This window comes from Perissodus microlepis, chromosome 8, assembly GCF_051167445.1.
Source record: "Perissodus microlepis isolate ML-2025 ecotype Zambia chromosome 8, ASM5116744v1, whole genome shotgun sequence".
Classification (NCBI taxonomy): Eukaryota; Metazoa; Chordata; class Actinopteri; order Cichliformes; family Cichlidae; genus Perissodus; species Perissodus microlepis.
This window is the reverse complement of record NC_140468.1, coordinates 18,966,936-18,986,594: the sequence shown is the minus strand read 5'-3', so window position 1 is coordinate 18,986,594 and position 19,659 is coordinate 18,966,936. Positions and strand designations below refer to the sequence as shown.

The 19,659-nt window shown below is 40.2% G+C and overlaps 2 protein-coding genes across 3 annotated transcripts; both read right to left on the bottom strand.

The window, feature by feature from the left end:
* Positions 1 to 561: 561 nt before the first annotated feature.
* Positions 562 to 4,670, bottom strand: LOC146381856 (gap junction delta-3 protein-like). The gene has a single exon (XM_084938015.1). The coding sequence runs from the start codon at positions 4,605 to 4,607 to the stop codon at positions 3,747 to 3,749; it is 861 nt and encodes a 286-aa protein (XP_084794141.1). The 5' UTR covers positions 4,608 to 4,670; the 3' UTR covers positions 562 to 3,746.
* A 1,290-nt stretch (positions 4,671 to 5,960) lies between these two features.
* On the bottom strand, positions 5,961 to 19,069 carry top2a (DNA topoisomerase II alpha). 2 transcript variants are annotated; one of them, XM_084938014.1, is made up of 35 exons: positions 18,886 to 19,069; positions 18,036 to 18,182; positions 17,803 to 17,893; positions 17,629 to 17,692; positions 17,369 to 17,514; positions 17,069 to 17,166; positions 16,764 to 16,976; positions 16,285 to 16,458; positions 15,904 to 16,005; positions 15,654 to 15,791; positions 15,424 to 15,562; positions 15,179 to 15,336; positions 14,953 to 15,078; positions 14,118 to 14,228; positions 12,910 to 13,015; positions 12,654 to 12,763; positions 12,416 to 12,508; positions 12,223 to 12,337; positions 11,889 to 12,010; positions 11,396 to 11,544; positions 10,873 to 11,104; positions 10,660 to 10,794; positions 10,338 to 10,538; positions 10,004 to 10,199; positions 9,741 to 9,832; positions 9,501 to 9,653; positions 9,318 to 9,401; positions 8,943 to 9,143; positions 8,711 to 8,831; positions 8,090 to 8,248; positions 7,566 to 7,749; positions 7,426 to 7,481; positions 7,209 to 7,328; positions 6,853 to 7,091; positions 5,961 to 6,500 (listed from the first exon to the last, which is right to left on the bottom strand). In XM_084938014.1, exons 1-35 carry the CDS (start codon positions 18,901 to 18,903, stop codon positions 6,351 to 6,353), a joined length of 4,743 nt encoding a protein of 1,580 aa, XP_084794140.1. In that variant the 5' UTR covers positions 18,904 to 19,069; the 3' UTR covers positions 5,961 to 6,350. The 2 variants fall into 2 exon arrangements, with proteins under 2 accessions (XP_084794140.1, XP_084794139.1); XM_084938013.1 differs by having other exon boundaries at positions 8,090 to 8,251; positions 18,886 to 19,068.
* Positions 19,070 to 19,659: the final 590 nt, after the last annotated feature.

Genomic DNA, 19,659 nt, shown 5'->3' with positions numbered 1-19,659 from the left:
CTCTGTTTACATCAGTGTGTCTGTTTAAACCCTCAGCCTGTTTGTGCGTTTTTGTCACGTTGTGCTATTTGTCCATAGTTTTTGTTTTTCTCCTCCACTGTCTTGGCTATTAGTTGCCTCCTGGACTTGTGCCTCACTGAAACAAAGGTTTGTTTTAGTTTATTCATTCTGTCATTTGGGTCTAATGTCACACATAAACATTGCATGGGATTCACAAAGTTTATCTCATCTTATAATAGAAAATATCACTGAGAGTTGAACTGTAAAAATTGACCTTGGTGCCAGCAGTTGTCTTGGCTTCAAGGCGTTATATGAGTTTATCTGAGAAGTTATCAGCGTCGTCACTGAGCTCCTTTTTCTTTCTGGAGCTTTGCTTTCACTTTCGAAGTCATTGGTGTCCAATGAAGAGACCCTCTCGGTGCAAGGAGCACTGGTTGCAGTGATAAAAAAAACCCACGCCAAATATAAATGTGCTATGATTTCTTTTTATTTCTTTTTATTTATTTATTTATTTTATTTCAAAAGAACAATCATTCTGAAATCCATTAGCAGAGACAGCAGTCTGGTTCATCAGCAGATTCACCTTTAGTTTTATGTTCACTCTGCACTCTGTGGGCACATCCACTTCCTCTATCTCCATTTAACTGTCAAGACAGGCCATCAACCCTCATCATCTGACCTCAGGATTTTCTTGGTAACGGGCATGAACCAAAGAGCGGTGCTGTTTTTGATGCTGCTTTGCATAAGAATGGGTTTCTTTGTGAAACGTTAACAAACTTGTACAGTTAAAGTGCAAATCTTCACAACTTATGTATGATTATCAACATTTTTAAGGGCTCTGATATGCTGTAATATCCATGTCAGGCTAAGTTTTCCACAAGACAGGTGTACACTGGTTCAAAATAAATATCTACTATTGTAAAATAAATATATAGATATAGATGGATGGATGGATGGAGAAATCTAAGTTGTACACAAGCAAAATATTTATTTATCACAAAAAACAACACATGGCTGGGCTATTCATAGACTTGAGAAAGGCATTTGACACTACAGATCACAATATATTAATAAGAAAACTGGAACATTATGGTGTCAGAGGGGTAGTTTTAAATTGGGTTCTGAGTTATTTAAGTGACAGGAAGCAGTTTGTGAAATTAAATGGCTGTTGCTCCTTATGTATGGACATTGCTTGTGGTGTACCCCAAGGGTCAGTTTTGGGCCCAAAATTCTTCAACTTACACATCAATGACACTTGTAAAGTGTCCAGAGTATTAAAAATGGTACTCTTTGCAAACATTTTCTGCTCTGGTGATGATCTGCAGCATTTACTGGATGAGATGACTAATGAAATAATTAAAGTAAAATTCTGGCTTAAAAACAACAAATGATCATTAAATCTGAATAAAACTAAAATTACGTTGTTTGGAAATAGTAGTTTAAATACAAATGCTAAGATAAATAAAATAAATAGATTATAATAATTTCTAGGGGTAATAATACATGAAAAACTTAACTGGAGAGCTCACGTAAGATATATTCATTCCAAAGAATCAAGCATTGGAATCCTAAACAAGGGAAAGCAGCTATTAGACGGGACATCACTTCATATTATCTACTGTTCACTGGTTTCACCTTACTTAAGCTATTGTGCAGAGTACAGTACATTACATTACATAAAAGTACATTACATTCACTTTTTACTCTTCAAATAAAAGAAGAAAACAAACAGTTTGAATCATCCACAGTGCAGGTTATAGGGATCATACAAACTCACTTTTCTTGCAGTCTGAAATATTGAAATTGGCTGATCTAGTGAAATTCCAAACAGCACAAATTCTATTCAAAGCAAAAAATAAGGAACTGCCAGGTAATACTGAGAGTATGTTTTTTTTTTAAACAAGGAATTTATAATTTAAGGGGGTTTTGTAACTTCAAAATTGTGAAGGTGTGTACTACAAGAAAAAGCTTTTGTGTTTCTGTGCACAGAGTGAAGCTGTGGAACAGTTTGAATATGGAGTGGAAGCAACATCCAAACAAAGCAGCTCAAAAAGAGTTATAAAGATATGATTTTCTTGAATTATAAAGAAAGGAAAAATGTTGAAATTCAATGAATGTCTCTATTTCATTTCATCATGTGATGTATATATTATCAGAAGTCTGTTTGCTATTTTTACTACAGATTATGTCAGTAAGGAAGCTGACTATATATTGACTGATAGCTTATGGCAAAGGGGTGGGATTAAATAAGTGTGTACTTCTTCCCACTCCTTTTCGATGTGTAACTGAATCGGAACAGATGAAGCAATATTGAAATAAATTAACTTTATTTGTATAGTATTTTTTTCTCTCCTTTTCTTTGCTAAATGTACCCTTATATTGTTTACATGATCGAAATAAATTAACAAACAAACAAACAAATAAACAACACACGATTGTTGTCGTTTGTTGTGGCTAAAAATCTTGTCTGCCGAAGCCTTGACTGGGTTGAATCGTAGCCCATTTATGCAGAACAGGAATCGCTTCCTTCTTTTAGTTGTTCTCGACACACACATGCACGATGTTAATATATCTGATCAGAAGCATGGAGGAGATTCCAGGAGCCAGTTACTTAGTCTAGCAGAGGTGGAGAGGATCATAGAAGGTCTTTAATCCACCAGCAGGACTAGTATCTCCTTGTTCATGCAAGGAGGAGCACGATAAACACTGACATTTGACATGTGGGTCATTTTGTTTCAGTCCATCTGATTCTGCCAGGTTGCACCTCAGTTTGTCCAGGAGCTCAGTGATGCCCTGATCCAGAGCATGCCCTGAAGTAGTCCTTGTAGTCTGTGATGAGAGGAGAAACCTTCTTTGTGCAATTAGCATCGGCTCCAGCACACTCTCCTTTTAGGTCTGGACCAGAAAGTCAATAAAGAGTTCGGCAAAGTGGACATAAAAGTGGTGTTAAAAGCACCGGAAATATATAAGTATATTTATTTGAGTCAGTTTAATAAAGCCTAGAACACTCAGGAAGCCATTCTCTCTCTTCACCATAGGCAGAGGGTCCTCGCCCACTGGTAGTGTAGCATGCAAACGAAGCTACACTGAGTGGTGCAACAGCCTGGGGTCAACTGAAGGAACTCCTCAGCCTTAAGAAGCCAACAAGCAATCAGCAAAGTCAACACAGTAATTAGCCACAGTCTCGAAATGTGTGGGCAGGTAAGGTTGAGGCTTGACTTCTGAAACACAAAAACCAAATGCCAACATTCACACAAACAAAGGGGAAAGAGAAAGCAGAAGAGAAAGGAAAAGATAGAAGAGCAAGTCGAACCAGTAGGACCAAGGCGTGGCTCTCCAAGAAATATAAAAATAGTACTCATTTTCAAGGTTTCTTGGGTCTTATTTTCGTCTCGGTATGGCCTGAATCCCCTGCTGGGTTAGAGGTTCTATGTTTGATGAATCTGACAGCTACAAAAGGGCAACACTGACTAAAAACCAATCACCTGTAAGGAAGTTTGTCAAGTGTTTTCCAGGAAATGTTTCTGTCAAAATGCTTGCAGACTTTCGTCATTCAGCAGAACTAACAAGTCAATGATGTCTCTCATGCGTCCTTCTTATCGTCTGTGCTCGTTTTGTCATTTTCCCATAAGTTTCTTCATGATGTCGCCAATACACATGAAGAGGAAAACAGAGGGAATTAGAAATGTAGTCACAAATTTATGATAGAAAAAGGAGGATGCTGTGATTGCAGCATATGTGTCCTCTCACAATGTAAGCCTCGAGGCGCTCACATATTTTCCTCTTGGATTCTTGTACTTGTGACTGATGCTGGAGCTCTGTCGACTGGAGCTGCTTCTCACTGATCCCTTCTTCATTCTCACACTGCTGGCCGTGCTCACTGACATCGTCTCTCCTCCTGATTTCTCCTCTGTCTCCTCTTGCTTGTGGTTGCGGAGATTCTCGCAGTCACAGTGGTAGATTCTGTCCTCCTGGTCTGAGCAAAACCACTTACAAGAGACGTAGAGAAACTCGACAATGCTGGAAAATGCTGATACTACCCCTACAGCAAAGTAGAAGAGGAGGAAGATTGTTTTCTCTGCAGGCCGGGAAGTGAAGCACTCCACTGTTAGGGGGCAGGGAGAACGGCTACATTGGAAATGGGCCTTCACCTCAAAGCCATAGAGACGCCACTGGACAAATAAGAAGCCGATTTCTGCCAGTATGCGGAAGATCACAGTGATAATGTAGAGCGCCCTGGAAGTTTTTTCTTCTCTGTTCTTCCTGCTGCTCCTTTTCCTCGACGAGGAGCTGTTGGCCCTCTTGTGATCTTGATGTGTTACATACACGAAGTAAAGCAGAGAAGGTGTAGCGATGAGGATCAAATGAAACACCCAGAATCTGTACTGGGAGATGGGGAAAGCCTCATCGTAACACACCTGCTTACATCCTGGCTGGAGGGTGTTACAGGTAAATTCCTCCTGCTCGTCCTCAAACATTTCACTGGCCACAGTTCCCAGGATTAGTATCCTAAACACCAAAACGAGGACGAGCCAGAAACGACCCAGCATCGGTAAATGGGTCTGGAAGTCTTTAAATAATCCACCGATGAAGCCCCACTCACCCATGGCTGCAGCTCTGTCAGGTCTGTCTTCTTGGAAGTCTGGAGGCTTGTTCACCTGTTCGTCTCAGAGCAAATGCTGCCTTTGTCTTAAAAATGAAACTAGAATTCTTGTTATTGTAATCTCCAATCAGTGACTCACGGTTTAACTGAACCCATCAAACCTGATTAAATGTTGCTTCAAGGCTTATCCACCTTAGTTGCTCAGTGGGCTGTCTTAGTGGGCTGAAACCAAAAATGACGCAAAGAACCCGCAAAGAGAGTACATAAAGCACAACACTTCAGGAAAAAAAAAACTGTAGCAACAGCCTGTAATATATCCTTTCAGTTCTTTTCTCCTTCAGTTAGCATAAAATACAACCAGCTAACATTGTAGAGTACAGTAACCAACCTCAAGACTGATCCAAGGTTCCATTTCATACATTTGAACTTTGATAATGGACAGGTTGAAACCTAACTCCTACATTTCAGAGATGCCAAGATAAAATAGTCTGACGACAGTGTTAATCTACTGTGCAGAGAGACTCATGACCTACCGTCACGTTTGTTTTCCCAAGTAAGGAAAACAGTAAGTTTCCTAAATGGCAGAAAGCTGTACCTTCACATTCCCTGGTCATATGAGTGCTTGTATCAAAGTTTAAAATTCTGCATGTATTCTGGTTTATTCAATTAGTAATAACCAAATCAAATCACTTTTTAGTTTTTGAAGTTTAATATTTTTATTCATTCATCCTCTTTTCCAATTTAGGGTCCATGGGGGTGTGGAGCCTATCCCAGCTGTCTTAGGGCGAGAGGCAGGTACCCATCCAAATCATTGGATCATGTGCTCCAATCACTTCCATGACCACATGTGTATAACAAATGCACTTAGGCATGCAGACTGCTTCTACAAATATTTTAGATTAGCTCAAGAACAGTGCGTAGGGTGGCTTTTCATAGCTGAGCAGCTGTATACAAGCCTTTCATCACTGAGCTCAATACAAAGTCTGGGATGGAACCACTGGACTCTAGAGCTGTGGAGACATGTTCTCTGGAGCAATGAATCACTTTCCTGTCTGGCAATCTGATGGACGAGTCCACCAGTGCACAAAGAGAGGGCCATAAAGACATGAGTCTGGTGTGGAAGAACTCGATTGGCCTGCAGAGCCAATATTAAACCCTACGGATTAAGAACAGGAGTTTACTCAAATTCATGTGTTTGAAGGCAGATAAGTGAATACTTTTAGCAATATAGTGTATATTTGGATGTTCCTACTGCTGCATTGCATTAAAATCTTTCTACAAAATTAAAGCAAGTAGCTTTTTTCATTAAACAGGAGCCCCAACACAACCCGGTGACACAAATCAAACACACCATACAATCAATAAAAACAAACTTTATTTTTTAAAGGTATAAACTGAACAGCCAAAGAAATATTTACAGGACAGCACAAAACACAAACAAGTGGATTACAAAATACACCCAGAAGCTAAGAACAAATACTATTAAAACTAGACTTGTATACCAGCTTTTTTTCCTTCTCTTTGAAATAATACGATTTTTTTTTCTTTAAATAAACAATGGTGAGTTTTTGTTTATGTCTTTTTTTTTTAAATTTAAAGGTTACAGATTGCTGGTCCAAGGTCCATATATGAGGCGAGTGTAAATGCAGCTGAACTTCAACAGATAAAATGAGTGCTATATTACCTGCATGGCACACTACAACATTTATGACTCATCTTTTCGAAACAACAACTTGGGAACTATTATTTAAAAATCTTCATCTGAATCAGAGTCCAGGTTGTAGGTGATGGGTTTCCGGGCCCGTGAGGGTTTATCCCGTGGTGCTGCAGCTACAGGAGCAGCTTCTTCAGGGTCTGAAACCTGGAAACTCTCATCCTCTTCCCACTTCTTGCTCTTCTGTAGCAGAAAAGGAGATTAAAAGGATTAACAGTGATTATATTAGCACAGGATGCATACAGGAAACCTTTAAAATCTAAACATGTGTAGCAGAGAATCATTTGTTCTACTTAAGTCAATAGTTTTATTTCAAATGTCACCATTTAAAAAGCTACTTTTATTCTTTTAATAGCTTCATTGTTGAGCCACTTTTTCATGGTCAGAGTTTATAGTATTTCATTTTATATTTAGAGTTTTACTTCCTGAGGTTGGGCTACTGTACTGCAGGAATATGCCAACTTCTGAAATACTTGAATCACATCTTATGACGTAACACATAAAAAGAAAACGAGTGTTCAGTATAAAAACTGACCTTGGTGCCAGCAGTCGTCTTGGATTTGAGGCGTGACACGAGGTCATCTGAAGAGCTGCTGTCAGAGTCATCACTGAGGTTCTTTTTACGTTTAAGAACAGGTTTCTGTTTTGTGACGGGAGCTTTCTTTTCACTCTCTGAGTCGCTAGAGTCGAATGACGGGACCTTCTTGGCAGCAGGAGCCCTGGACGCAGGTTTGGGCTTAGAGAGAGCATCCAAGATAGATGGCTGCTTCACATCTAGAGAAAAAAAACCCGACATTCCAAAGATAAATTTGTTGATTTCTTTGTTTTATAATGATCATGTGCTCAAATCTACCTGTGACCTTTATAAGACCAAACAAACATCTGTGTTACCTGCAGCCTTCTTCTTGGATGCAGCTGGTTTCTTGGCAGCGGCGGGCTTCTTCGGTGCGGCCTCTTTGGTTTTACGTTGAGTTGGAGGCTTGGATGCTGGCTCCTGATCGTCTGACAGAGCTGTAAAGTGCCACAGAGACAAAATATCCAGTCCTCAGAGCCTTGGCCCCACATTTCTCAAATTCATCAAACTATGATCCTAAGTGAAAATACTTACAGCTCGACTTTGTGTCTGTTTTTTTAACTGTCGATTTGCTTTTTGCTACCTTCTTCCTGCAGAGAAAAGACAAGGTTTGTTTTTAAGGTACATTAAAACAAAAGAAAGATACTTTTTATTAAGGTTTTTCTTATACTCACGTGGGTTCTGGAGCTTTGGGAGGCGGAGCTGGAGAGTCCACATCATTGTCCGACACAGTGCTGGGATCTGGGGCGAAGCTTGCATCATCATCGTCACTTATGAAAGCCTTCCTTTTTGGAGCGCCCTTCTTCCCCCAGTCATCAAATTCATCTTCACTGTCAGACATGCTGTACTTCACCACAGCTTAAACAGTAAAAAAAGAACAAAACGAAAAGGCAGCTTTAGTAATGCTGCGCTTTGTCAAAGAAAACAAGCATGAGAAGCTGAGGTCTCGGGTTAAAATGCTGCTCAAAAACCCTTCAATTTGGCTCATTTCCAGATAAGTTAATAATCTTAATAATAAACACCTTCATTTAGAAAAAGCATTTTATGTTTACTGTATTATCTTGGTCTAATATTTACATTTTTTAATTATCTAAAACATTTAGGTGTGACAAACATAACATAAATAAATAGGAAATCACACCACTTAAAGAGTTATCCATCAGCAGAGGAAGCAGTGTGGGCCATCAAGCAGATTCACCTTTGGTTTTCCGTTCTATGCGCTCTCTGGGGGCAGCCGCTTCCTCTGCCTCTACTTCGCTGTCCGACAGGCCAACATCCTCATCTGACCACGCGTTTTTCTTGGGCTTCTTGGTAACAGGCTTGAACTGAAGAGTGGTCTGCTTGCCCGTCTTTGATGCTGCTGCACACGAGAAATGCACTTCTTTATGAACTTAAACAAAAATGTAAAATTTAAGTGCAAACTGATATTTATTATAGCAACTTGCTTATGATTATCAACATTTTTGAGTGAATGTTATAGCAAGCACCAAATTTTACACAATCCAGTTGTGTGTGCATGAAGGAACGTCTGTATAGTTTGGATTAGGTTGTTGAAAACATAATCCAAACTATAATTCCCCAAAAACTGAGTTTGTATTCATGTTGGCGGACTACAATATGGCTGGCAATTTTCAAAACTTGAGAAGCTAATTTTGATTTTGCTCCAGCGAGGATTGTGGAGGTCAAGTCTGCAAAATGTGTATTGTTACAGGTTTGCCACTAGATATCACTAAAGAGCTTGGTGGTTACACCAGTAAGCAGAGGTGTGTGATCATAGTTGAAATGATTTCCAGGCGATATCCTGAACAGTCATTTCTACCTTTTTCTGCTGCTTGGGTCTTGGTTTTCTTGCTCAGCCGTGCAGCTAAGCCCGTTTCCTCAACCGGCTCTGTATTTTCTGCATCCTCTCCAAACTCCATCTTCATCACAACATCTTCACTCTTCAGAGACAGAAACGAGGTCAAGAAAAATGTTACTTTTGAGCAGTTTGTTGTTCTGAATGTGTTAATGTAAAAAACAGTTTATATGCACAATCACATATGAAAACATACCTTGATTTTCTTTCCTCTCTTGCCCTCTCCTTTCTTCAGATCAGCCTTCCTGTTAGCTTCAGCCTTCATGGTGCTGGTAACACGTGGAATGACGCGGCGGCCCTGTGGAGTGGGCAAAGTCTCCTTTTTCACCTTTACTGCTTTGCCTTTTCCAGTTTTTACAGGAAGGGTGGCATTTTCCTTTTCCTTTGCCTCAACCCGCTAAACACAAGAAGAAAAATACATCACAAGTTTAACCAGGAGCAAAAGCACTGATCACAGTTGTTCTTTAGATATAACATTATCACAGTCTGATCACATGACTAACAAAGTGCACTGATTGGATATAAAGCAGAAAAAGGAAAAGAAAAGAGCAAGACAGAAAAGATCCAGTACCGCCAGTTCCTCAGAGAAGGCAGCAAGGTCCTCCCTCCACAGGTCTGCTGGACTCTTTTTCTTTAGGGTGTTCAGCTCTGTCACCTGTACAAGAGTTAGGACAGAAACACACGACCTTAACACAGGAGCTAATAATCTAACATTTCAAGCTTAAAGCATCACTAGGTTTGCCGCATAGCTCACCTTAGCATCCCTCTGTTTGCACAGCTCCTCCTTTTTCTCTTTTGTCAAGAACCACATGGGCATGCTCAGCAGATAATTGTAGTCCGGTCCAGTCGAGTCGTCTTTTTCTCCTCCTTCCCCCTCCTCCTCCTCCTCCTCCATCTCCTCCTCATTCTAAGAGAGTTCACACAGGTGGTTATTTAACATCCCTCTCTGTTGTAGCTGAACTTTGTTGCAACTGTCGGAATCAGAGTGTCCCACCTTCTCCTGAGCCTGTTTCCAAGTCTTGACTGGGTCGGAGTCGTAGCCCATCTGTTGGAGCATGCGGATCAGCTCCTTCTTTGGCTTGTTCTCTGCACACACATGGACAGTATTAATACTAATCAAGGAACAACCAAACTAACTATAAATAACTATATCAGAAGATATACAGGATTTTCCACTGTTATTGAAAAATGTGCTTGAAAACAAACAAACAAACAAATAAACAACAACACAGAAGCTATTTGAAACTTTGCACTTACCAATGACCAAGGTGCCCTGAATTTTCTCCAGGATGAAGCGAGCCTGGTTGCTGAGCTTGGCGCTCTCTGCTCCCAGCATGCCTGCCAACCAGTCCTTTCTCAGCACGTAGTACTTCATCCTCAACTCAAAGAAATCTCTGATGATATCCTGCACAGACTCATACTTTTTCAGGCTACCCACGTGGTCAAACAGAACCTGGAAAACAAAGGGAAAAATGCTGATGCTTCACAGGGTTTGGAAATATGTGAATAAATGTTTGAGATTTCACAGGAAAGCAATAGATGACTTTATTCATCCTGCTGTGAATGTGTGCAAATAAGTGGCAATCATTACCATCGAGTTGCAGGTGAGGGGGCTCTGCAGCTTGAAGACTTTATGGAGGCCAGCAGCCTCAGCCTCCCTCAGCTTCTCTTCTGTCATCTTGACCACAAAGCGCACTGTGGTGTCAGTGTGGTAGTCCTTGTAGTCTGTGATGAGAGGAGGAACCTTCTCTGTGCCATTCAGCATCGGCTCCAGCACATTCTCCTTGTAAGCCTAGACGAGAAAGTACATGAAGAGTTCAGCAAAAGGGTAAGAGGGTATTTATTTGAGTCAATCTACTAAACACTACGGGTACACGTGGTAAAATGTTCTGGAAATGACTTAATTGACCAACCTGTGTCCATGTTTTTACAGGCAATTCAGAGATTTCAATAGTGGTCGAATCAAGGATGGAGATCTCTCCACTATTCAAGTACTGGTTATCCATCACCTGCTCAATTGTGCCTCTGAAGTCTTTATAATTTGGAAGCTGTAGGAGGAAAAACAAGCACTTAGTTTTTGCACAGCAAATCACCCAACATGGCAGATCTCAGGAAACCATCCTGACCATGGGCAGAGGTTCCTCGCCGTCGAGCATACGGTTGATGTTGCTGATGATCTCACGAATGTCGTAGTTTGGAATCTTGCTGGCCCAACCTGTGCCGATGCCTTCGGCTCCGTTCACAAGCACAGTGGGGATGATGGGAATGTACCATTCAGGCTCTACGCGCTGGTTGTCATCATAGTTATACTTGAGCAGGTTGTCATCCACTGCTGGGAAAACAAGGCGGGCGAGGGGGCTAGAAGTAAAGATCGGTGGGAGAATTTTAGTTAGTGACTCAGTAACTAATCCATGTAAAAAACTCTCCCCATTTTGTTAGATTCATGAAAAAAAGTGCAGAACATGGGCTGATAGTTCTATACACTTACATACAACTCATTCATCCACAATGCATGATGTAGCAGTGCAAGAAGTGACAGTGGTTTAACTACAATAAGCCTTCTTAACACTGACCAATAGTAGCCTCTTTTCGGTTGCTGGCTCCCTACATTGGCACTTTGTTATTAAATCTATGAGAAATCCTGCTTACCTGAGCATAGTGAAGATGTATCGAGGGCTGGCAGAGTCCTTGCCACCGTGCAGCCTGGTTCCAAACTGTCCCAGAGGCTGCAAGAGATTCATGTTGTTGCTTCCCACAAAGTTCTGGGCTAAACCAATGATGGTCATCATCAGAGAGACCTGAAAACAAGAAAGAGTTTAGAGTAAATACAACAGAAACAGCTATGTACAGCCAGAATGGCTTGCATTGTTTTTTTTTTAATCTTTCTATGAAAGATCACTGCTTCTACTTTCCTTTAAATAAACGTTATTTAACCGGAAACTTCTCCATGTGTAACAATTCAAGTTCTGACAAAATTGACAGCTACTCTTAGATATAAGAATTTGATGGCTAATAACAACCAGTATTCAAAAGCAAAGCCTATTTAAAAAGAAGTGAACATTTTTCTGAACATAAAAATGATACAGTTAAACTGAAAAGTCAAAAACACACTGACAAAACCCACACATTAAAGCCACCTCACCTCTCCATGGTGATATGCCGACATCTCAGCCACTGAGCCTGCCAGCTGTGCCACCTTCACCTCTCGCTTGTCGTTCCTCTTGAAACAACAGTACAACACCTTCCTCTGACCTGGTTTCAGTCCTGATGTAAACACAAATGCATCCAGACATTAGACCAGCGGTTCACAACCTTTTACACCTGTCAAGAAGACTCAGCAAACCCTTCCCTGAACACATGCTCAAATGACTTAAATTTTAAACTGGATCTGGACAACTCTCAGCTTTCTATTTCTCCATAATTAGTTAATGGTTTTAAATCTTTCCTTTTTTCTTAATTATCATTATTTCACGTACCATCCACCAGGCAGGGAATGGACCTCTCGTTATCAGAGTTGGAGAAAAGTACCAGCTCCTTGTTGACGAAGTCGTTGTACGACAGGGACTTGGTTGACTGACCGTACAGGTACTCCTGCAAAGATACAGTAAAACAGTCAAACTTAACAGAACAGAAACAAGATATTGAGTTCACCAGTTGCACAGACATTACCTCAGGCAGGTTGTGCTCTCTGCGCTGGCGTCTGTTAATCATAAAGTTGGTAAGCCACTCTTTTCGCTCTTCCACTTTCTTCTTGCTAAAGGCCTTCCCAGAGAGAAAAAAAGAATTGTAAAAACAGACCCAAGAACTAATGCTCCAACTGTTAGTTATGGCCTACAGGATGTTTAAAAAGTCCAGATCAAATATAAATTGGCCAAGGAATGATCCACACAGATGGGTAACATCTTACAAGGGTGATAGCTTCATCATCTTCAGGTCCTGAGTACTTGAATGGGATACGATGTCTCTGCATATCAGAGAAGTACTCCTTGGCTTCCTGTGATGTGCTGGTTCCCAAACCTAGATGGGCAATAGCCACAAAAGAAAAAAAGAGATGGAACAAGTTACAACAAAACAATATAGAAACTATAACAATGACAATGGCCATATGCATTATGTGTTGCTTACTTGTCCGTTTTACTACCACACAGGGGTTTGTAACAAACCTTTGTAGTATTTTATTTTCCAAGATTTGTGGTTTTGCTGGCTCTCCTTCCATGCATTGAATTCAGGAATACTGTAGAAAGACAGCTGAGTTTTCTTGAAAGACGCCTGAAGAGACACAGAAATAAGATGTCCATCACCATGGTTCTTGATGCCTAGTCACTTAAAGCTTTTCACATTTTAACATTATTAAAAAATTTGGATTTTTAATTTAAAAGTAACTTGGAATAAAAAAAAAAAAAGGGGGGGGGGGGGGGGGGGGGGCAAGCTTTCCATTAAGCTCTGAGTATTCTGAGGTTTTCACAGCAGATGGCAGTATTGTTTCAAATTTCCAACATGGTTAAAAACTCAGACACATTAACAAATAAGCACATGCCATATCTCAACTGTGCATCTCTCAGGTGTCTTTGAGGGAAGAAAAACAAAACAAATGTGCGCATGTTGCGAAGAATGCTCATAGGAACAATAAGATCTTAGAACAGGGGTGGGGAATTCCAGGCCTCGAGGGCCGGTGTCCCTGCAGGTTTTAGATGTGTCCTTGAACCAACACAGCTGATTTAAATGGCTAAATTAACTCCTCAACATGTCTTGAAGTTCTCCAGAGGCCTGGTAACGAACTAATCATGTGATTCAGGCGTGTTGACCCAAGGTGAGATCTAAAGCCTGCAGGACACTGGCCCTCGGGGCCTGGAATTGCCCACCCCTGTCTTAGAAGAACAAACTCATATTACTCTGTTGTGTTGTAACAACAAAACATGGCACATCACAACCCTCTCTATTGCTATTGTAGGTATGAAGTTGTAAGTTATCCATGTCTGAATGAAAGAACACATCATGTAAACTGCCAGATGAAGCCAACAATATTGCACATGGCAAGTCTGCAATGGGCTTTTTAGAGCAGCGGTCCCCAACCTTTTTTGCGCCACGGACCGGTTTATGCCCAACAATATTTTCACAGACCGGCCTTTAAGGTGTCGCGGATAAATACAACAAAATAAAACTAGTACCGGTACCAAAAAAAAAAGAAGATTTATTCATAACACACGTGAAAAGACCCAGGAAAACCGAGTTAACGATAAAAACGATAACAAAATAATGCTGAAAACCGATAAAAACCCTGAAAACCATACATTTCACACCTGAGCCTCAACTCTCACGGCCCGGTACCGGTCCGAGGCCCGGGGACCGCTGTTTTAGAGCATCTACAGACCTTGATGATGGGGGTGATGAACTCTTCCAGGAAGTTGTGACGCAGCAGCGAAGGCCAGTTGTGGTGGATGAAGTTGATCAACAAGCCCTTAATGTGGGAGCCGTCTTGATCCTGTGACAATAGCACAGGTCAGATATATTACAACAAAGTAATTGTGTGTGAGTGATGACAAAAAAGGGTTAGTAAAGTGCTCTGTGACAACATTAGTAGCACTAAAATAGTTTTTAATAGTGGGTTGGGATTTTGAAGTCCGTCTTTAACATGCATCCATCCACCAATTCAGAGTCTATTTCCCCATATATGTGAGAGGACATGTGCATTGTTACTAGAAATCGTAGTGATGATCCTGTTTTTCCATCTGAAAGTCACTGTGTTGGCAAATGATGAACAAAATTCATAAGCCTTGCTCAATGAAGAAAAACTAAAAATTCACTCAAACATCCATCTGAGGCTCATATGAAGCTTCAGCTGCCCCACTAATCTAAATTGAGTCATAGCTTTCAAAGTCATGCTCAGTGAAAATTACTTAGTAGCTCTCTTCACAGCTGTAGGGGAAGGATACCTTCCTCAGGTTAAGTGCATGTTTCCTCTTAAAACTGGGCTCACAGTTAACATTACACTGGATTTGTACCTGCTCTAACCATCCATTTGTTCCTGCAGCATTGGCACCTTATGAAAGGCTTCGGGGCCAGTATGGACAGACAAAACCATTATGGTCACAAAGACCTATTCTTACATATATGTAGGCACACAGAAACATGAACATCCTGAATATTATCAATACAAAGACACGGGAAGGTAGGAAAGGAGTGAAAATAAAGATCAACCAAAACACCTGATCTGTCATGATCATGATCTTGCCGTAGCGCAGACTCTTGAGGGATTCTGGGTCACTGTAGTTCTTTTTGTACTGAAGACCGATGATTTTGATGATGTTGTTGATTTCTGCGTTTTCCATAATCTGATTAGAAAAAAAAAAAAAAAAAAAAATCAAACAAGTTTTACTTACAGCTGTTAAATAAATAGATGATTCAAGCAATCATTGTATTTGCTAGCCTAACCTGTTTATGTGAAGCCTCCCGGACATTGAGCATTTTTCCTCTGAGAGGGAAGACGCCATAGCGGTCCCTTCCGACCACTCCCAGCCCAGACACAGCAAGTGTCTTGGCTGAGTCTCCCTCTGTAAGAATCAGCGTGCAGCCAATGGAGTTCTTCCCACCTGTAAGAAAATATAGTGAGTACAGTAGGACTGCAGGTCATCTCCATTCTCGGGATGCTGGACTGTACCGACTGCGGCGCACATTACCTGCATCGTTGGCATCATCCAGTTTTGGCACACCTTTGATTTTTGTGTGTTTAACAGCCGAGCACTTCTTGTTGAGCTGGGACTGAGCCTTGAACTTCACCCAGTTCATGATACTTTCCACAATCCCACAGGATGTGGCCTAAGTGCAACAAAGGATGGACACCAGTTAGTGAAATCGATGAATGATTAAACTTGTGAGAAATACACTGCTGGTGGCTTTTCATCAGCACCTGTTTAATGAACTTCTCACTCAGGGGACACGTGGAGCCAAAGCTCTTCTGCTGCAGAGTCATATTCTCTTTGGTCTGAGAGTCAAAGGTGGGGTTTTCAATCAGGCAGTTGACAAACAGCCACATATGGTTCTTCACCTAAATGGAAAAAAAAACCGTGAAGAGCACTCAGTTGTGCATTTTGTTAACAAACACAAACAATACACTTACATATTCATTTTCATTAAAAAAAAAAAAAAAAAATGAATACCTGGAAAGGCTTGACTGTCACCCCAGCTTTGTTCTTCTTCTTCACCACTTCAATGAGCTTGCTAACTACCTGGTCAGCCACATAATCAATGTGCCTGCCTCCCTAAAGTCCAGAGGACAAAAACAAGATCCATTTAGAGAATAAACACCGTAGGTCTTAATCATAGTGACACAAAGTGGCTGGAGAGCAGCAAGACTTCTGCTTGGCTGCCAAGAGAGCTCAGTCTAGTTTAATCATTCTTAAACTATTTCAGAGCTGCTCAAAGATGTAAATTTAGACAGCTTTCCAACAAACTTAATCATTTAAATTACTGATTTAACAACAGCCTACACATAGACACAATATATGCATTAGATCAAATCCAATGCACTGAGTTATTACCTTTGTTGTGGCAATGCTGTTGACAAAGCTGACTTGCTGGAAACCTTTCTCGCTCATGGTGAGGCAGACCTCCCAGCGCTCGTTGACAGTGTCATGGATGACAGTAAGAGGACCACCCAGTTCATCCACCTTGTCTTTCACATACATGTCCACATAGCTACGGAAACCTGTAACCTTAAGTGTGAAGTTCATACCAGTTTTCAATGCATTTTAGCCCGAACAAATTAGGATGTAACATGTAAGATTTGTCTCGCTAACATCAAATATTTCATTAAATGAAGTTAGTAGAAATAATTTTAAGTCAGGTAAGTGACTACTTTTTATAAGTCCACAAAAAGCTTTGGATTTTAGGTTTAACTTTGTGAATGAAGTCTTCAGTCAACATTTAAAATACACATAATATATTAAAAAGCTTAATAAAATTACTTCCCAAAACATTAAGAGTTAACGGAAAAAAGTTAACGATCACAGTAACTTACTGGTAGCTTCTTGCTATTGAAGAACACCCGGACACCCTTAGCGGATCCAGCAATATCATAGGCCCTCCTGGTCATCAGAGCCACTGTGTCTTTGTCAAGGATGCTCATCTTAAACTTGGCCAGATCTGGTCTGAAGGTGATGCAAGTGTATTCCTCTCCATCAAACGGTTTGATGCTAGCCTCCCCTGCTTTGTCCATGTTGTCATACCAAGTCTATGGAAAACATGGGCATAACAGAAAATGACATTCTCCCCAATCAAGACATAAAAATGAAAGTGGGAAATGAGGTCGATCTTCCTTCATACCTGCTTGAAGCACTTCTTCGACTGTTTACAAGCAGTCTCGACAGTGAACTTTGTACTGAAGATGTTGCAAAGCTTGGCACCGTATCCATTTCGTCCACCTGAAGAACATTTATAGAGTTAGGAACAGATTGAACATTAAATTAGGTTTTTTTTTCTAATAAAACGCTAAAATTTCAGCATTAATTGTGTTGGACATAATGATGTTGAAGGGAGTCTTTGTAATTATACAGAATATTTTCTCATTAAGAATGACAGAAAACAATCAGTATTATATAAAGCACTCAAATGTATCAATCTTACCAGTGACTTTCTTCTCGTCATCATCATAGTTACTTGAAGTGAGGAGCTGTCCAAAGATAAGAGCAGGTACATAGACTTTCTCCACTTTGTGCTCCACCACAGGAATACCCTTCCCATTATTCCATACACTGATGGTGTTGTTTTCACTAAAAGGAACAAAAACATACACAAGCACTTGATTTGTCAGCTGGTAGCTGTAGTAGAGTTACTTTGTATTTTAATATCTTAAACTTGGTAGTGCACCGTTATACACAACTCACGGATCAATGTTGACCTTGATGCAGGACATGCCCTTATCTCTCTGCTTGTTATCAGCTGCATTTACTATGGGAAGAGAAAGTAAAATCTATTTTTACTACATTTTACTGGAGCTAAAACACTGTTTAATAAAGGTTTGTGATGGACATCTATAATTGCAAGAGCTTTTTACTTACCAAGGATCTCATCGAAAATCTTGTAGAGCCCAGGCACAAAGGTCACATCACGGCAGTTCAGTCCAGCATCCTCATCAAACACCCACATTTGCTAATGAAAAAAGTTAAATAATCACAAGGAGCTTGCATGCGTTCATTCAATAAGAACCATAACTGTGCAGTCAAAAACAAAACAAACAAAAAACTGCTTTAAATCTACACATGACTGTTAAAGAAATTTTAAAACTTCTTACCTGAGTGACAGGCTCAACAGAGCCTATGTAGGAGTCCGGTCTGAGCAAAATGTGCTCCAGCTGCGTCTTCTTCTGATAGATTCTCTCCACTGACAGCCGCTTAGGATCCTTCTTCAGCTTTTCCACCGGCTTGTTCTCCAAAAAGGCCTGATGAAAACGACACAAGGTTATCTTTTAAGATTCATCATTCAACACTCTTTATTGTCATTATGCATAACGAAAGCAATTCTCCCTCACACGGTGCAAAAAATAAATAAATGAAAAGCTTTAAATAATATCAATATACTGATATCTTCTATAGGCCTTGCACCGTAACGAAGATGGGACTTATCTTTGTACTGCAGGAAACCTTAATATAATGATCAACATCATCTATAGTGCTACTTGCTGACAGTTTTGCATGTTTTACTGCACAAAAAACACAACAATGTAAATGTACGGGGGGAGAGAAAACACCCCCCCTGAAGTTGCTTGGCTCTGATTACATTTGAGGCTCAAGGACAGGGTTTAGCTCAGTATTTAAGGACAGTTTTTATTTCAAACACAATAAATAATGCGAGGAGAATGAATGCAGGGGTAACACCATTTCAACTGGCTTAACAGCATTAGCTATAGTTAATATTTACAAGCTGCTGTGTGAGTTAGGACTAGTTGTTAAATTACTAAAAGGGACACTCTGCAAGTAGTGCATTATTACGTCTAAACATCGCGGACTGTTACATTAAGCAGCTCACGACGTTAGCCAAGTGCCTTTAACTGTTTCTTAGAAGTTTAGCTTACAGTTGTAGCAGGTTAGCACGTAAGCCTAATAACACGTTAGCAGCAAATATGAAAGCGACAGTAACGTTACCTTCAACGGTTCAGCCATTCTTCTTGTATTTAATGTTAAAGCCCTTCGTTTGAAATATAGTACACTCTAGGTTTGCAACAAGCTAAATAAATCCCAGCTACCCCCAATAATAACGGCTGCCTGAGCTGAGGTCCCAGTATGAATATTCGAAATTTTGTGGCAACATCTCCCGCCAGCTATATTGACCAATCATACTACTGAGCGCTTGACAAATTCCTCCAATGAGAGCAGCAAATCCGTTCTTTTTCAGTTAAATAACCAATCGTAGACGGTAAAAGTGGCATGAGCCCACCCATCTCTTGTATCACAGCCAATCAGCATTCAAAAAGAAGTAACCTACGTGCTGGGAATTCAAGAACAGACAGGAAAAGAGTTAGGAGGGAAACAAAATAGCCTGTTTCCTTGTTTTGGATAAAAAAAATTTCCTGTCAGCTCTATTTTGATAGTGTCTAATGAAGAAATGCGACCTATATTTTATTATTACTATTTTGTTTTCAATGTTCTTGAATTTTTGTTCTACAAGTACAAACGAAGCTTTTTTTCTCTGATGATTTCACGTTTCTCGTTTTTTAATAGAGGCGGACTGAGCAGTCTCAAACGTGAATCTTCACTTTTTATCAACTGTAATACAATGATAATAATAATAGTAACTATCATAACAATTTCCAGAAACACACAATAAAGGAACAAACTAAGACGAAGTTATAAAGAAATTACAAATCAACTAAAATACCGCATCCTATATGGCAAAAAATTATTTAAAAAAAAAATACT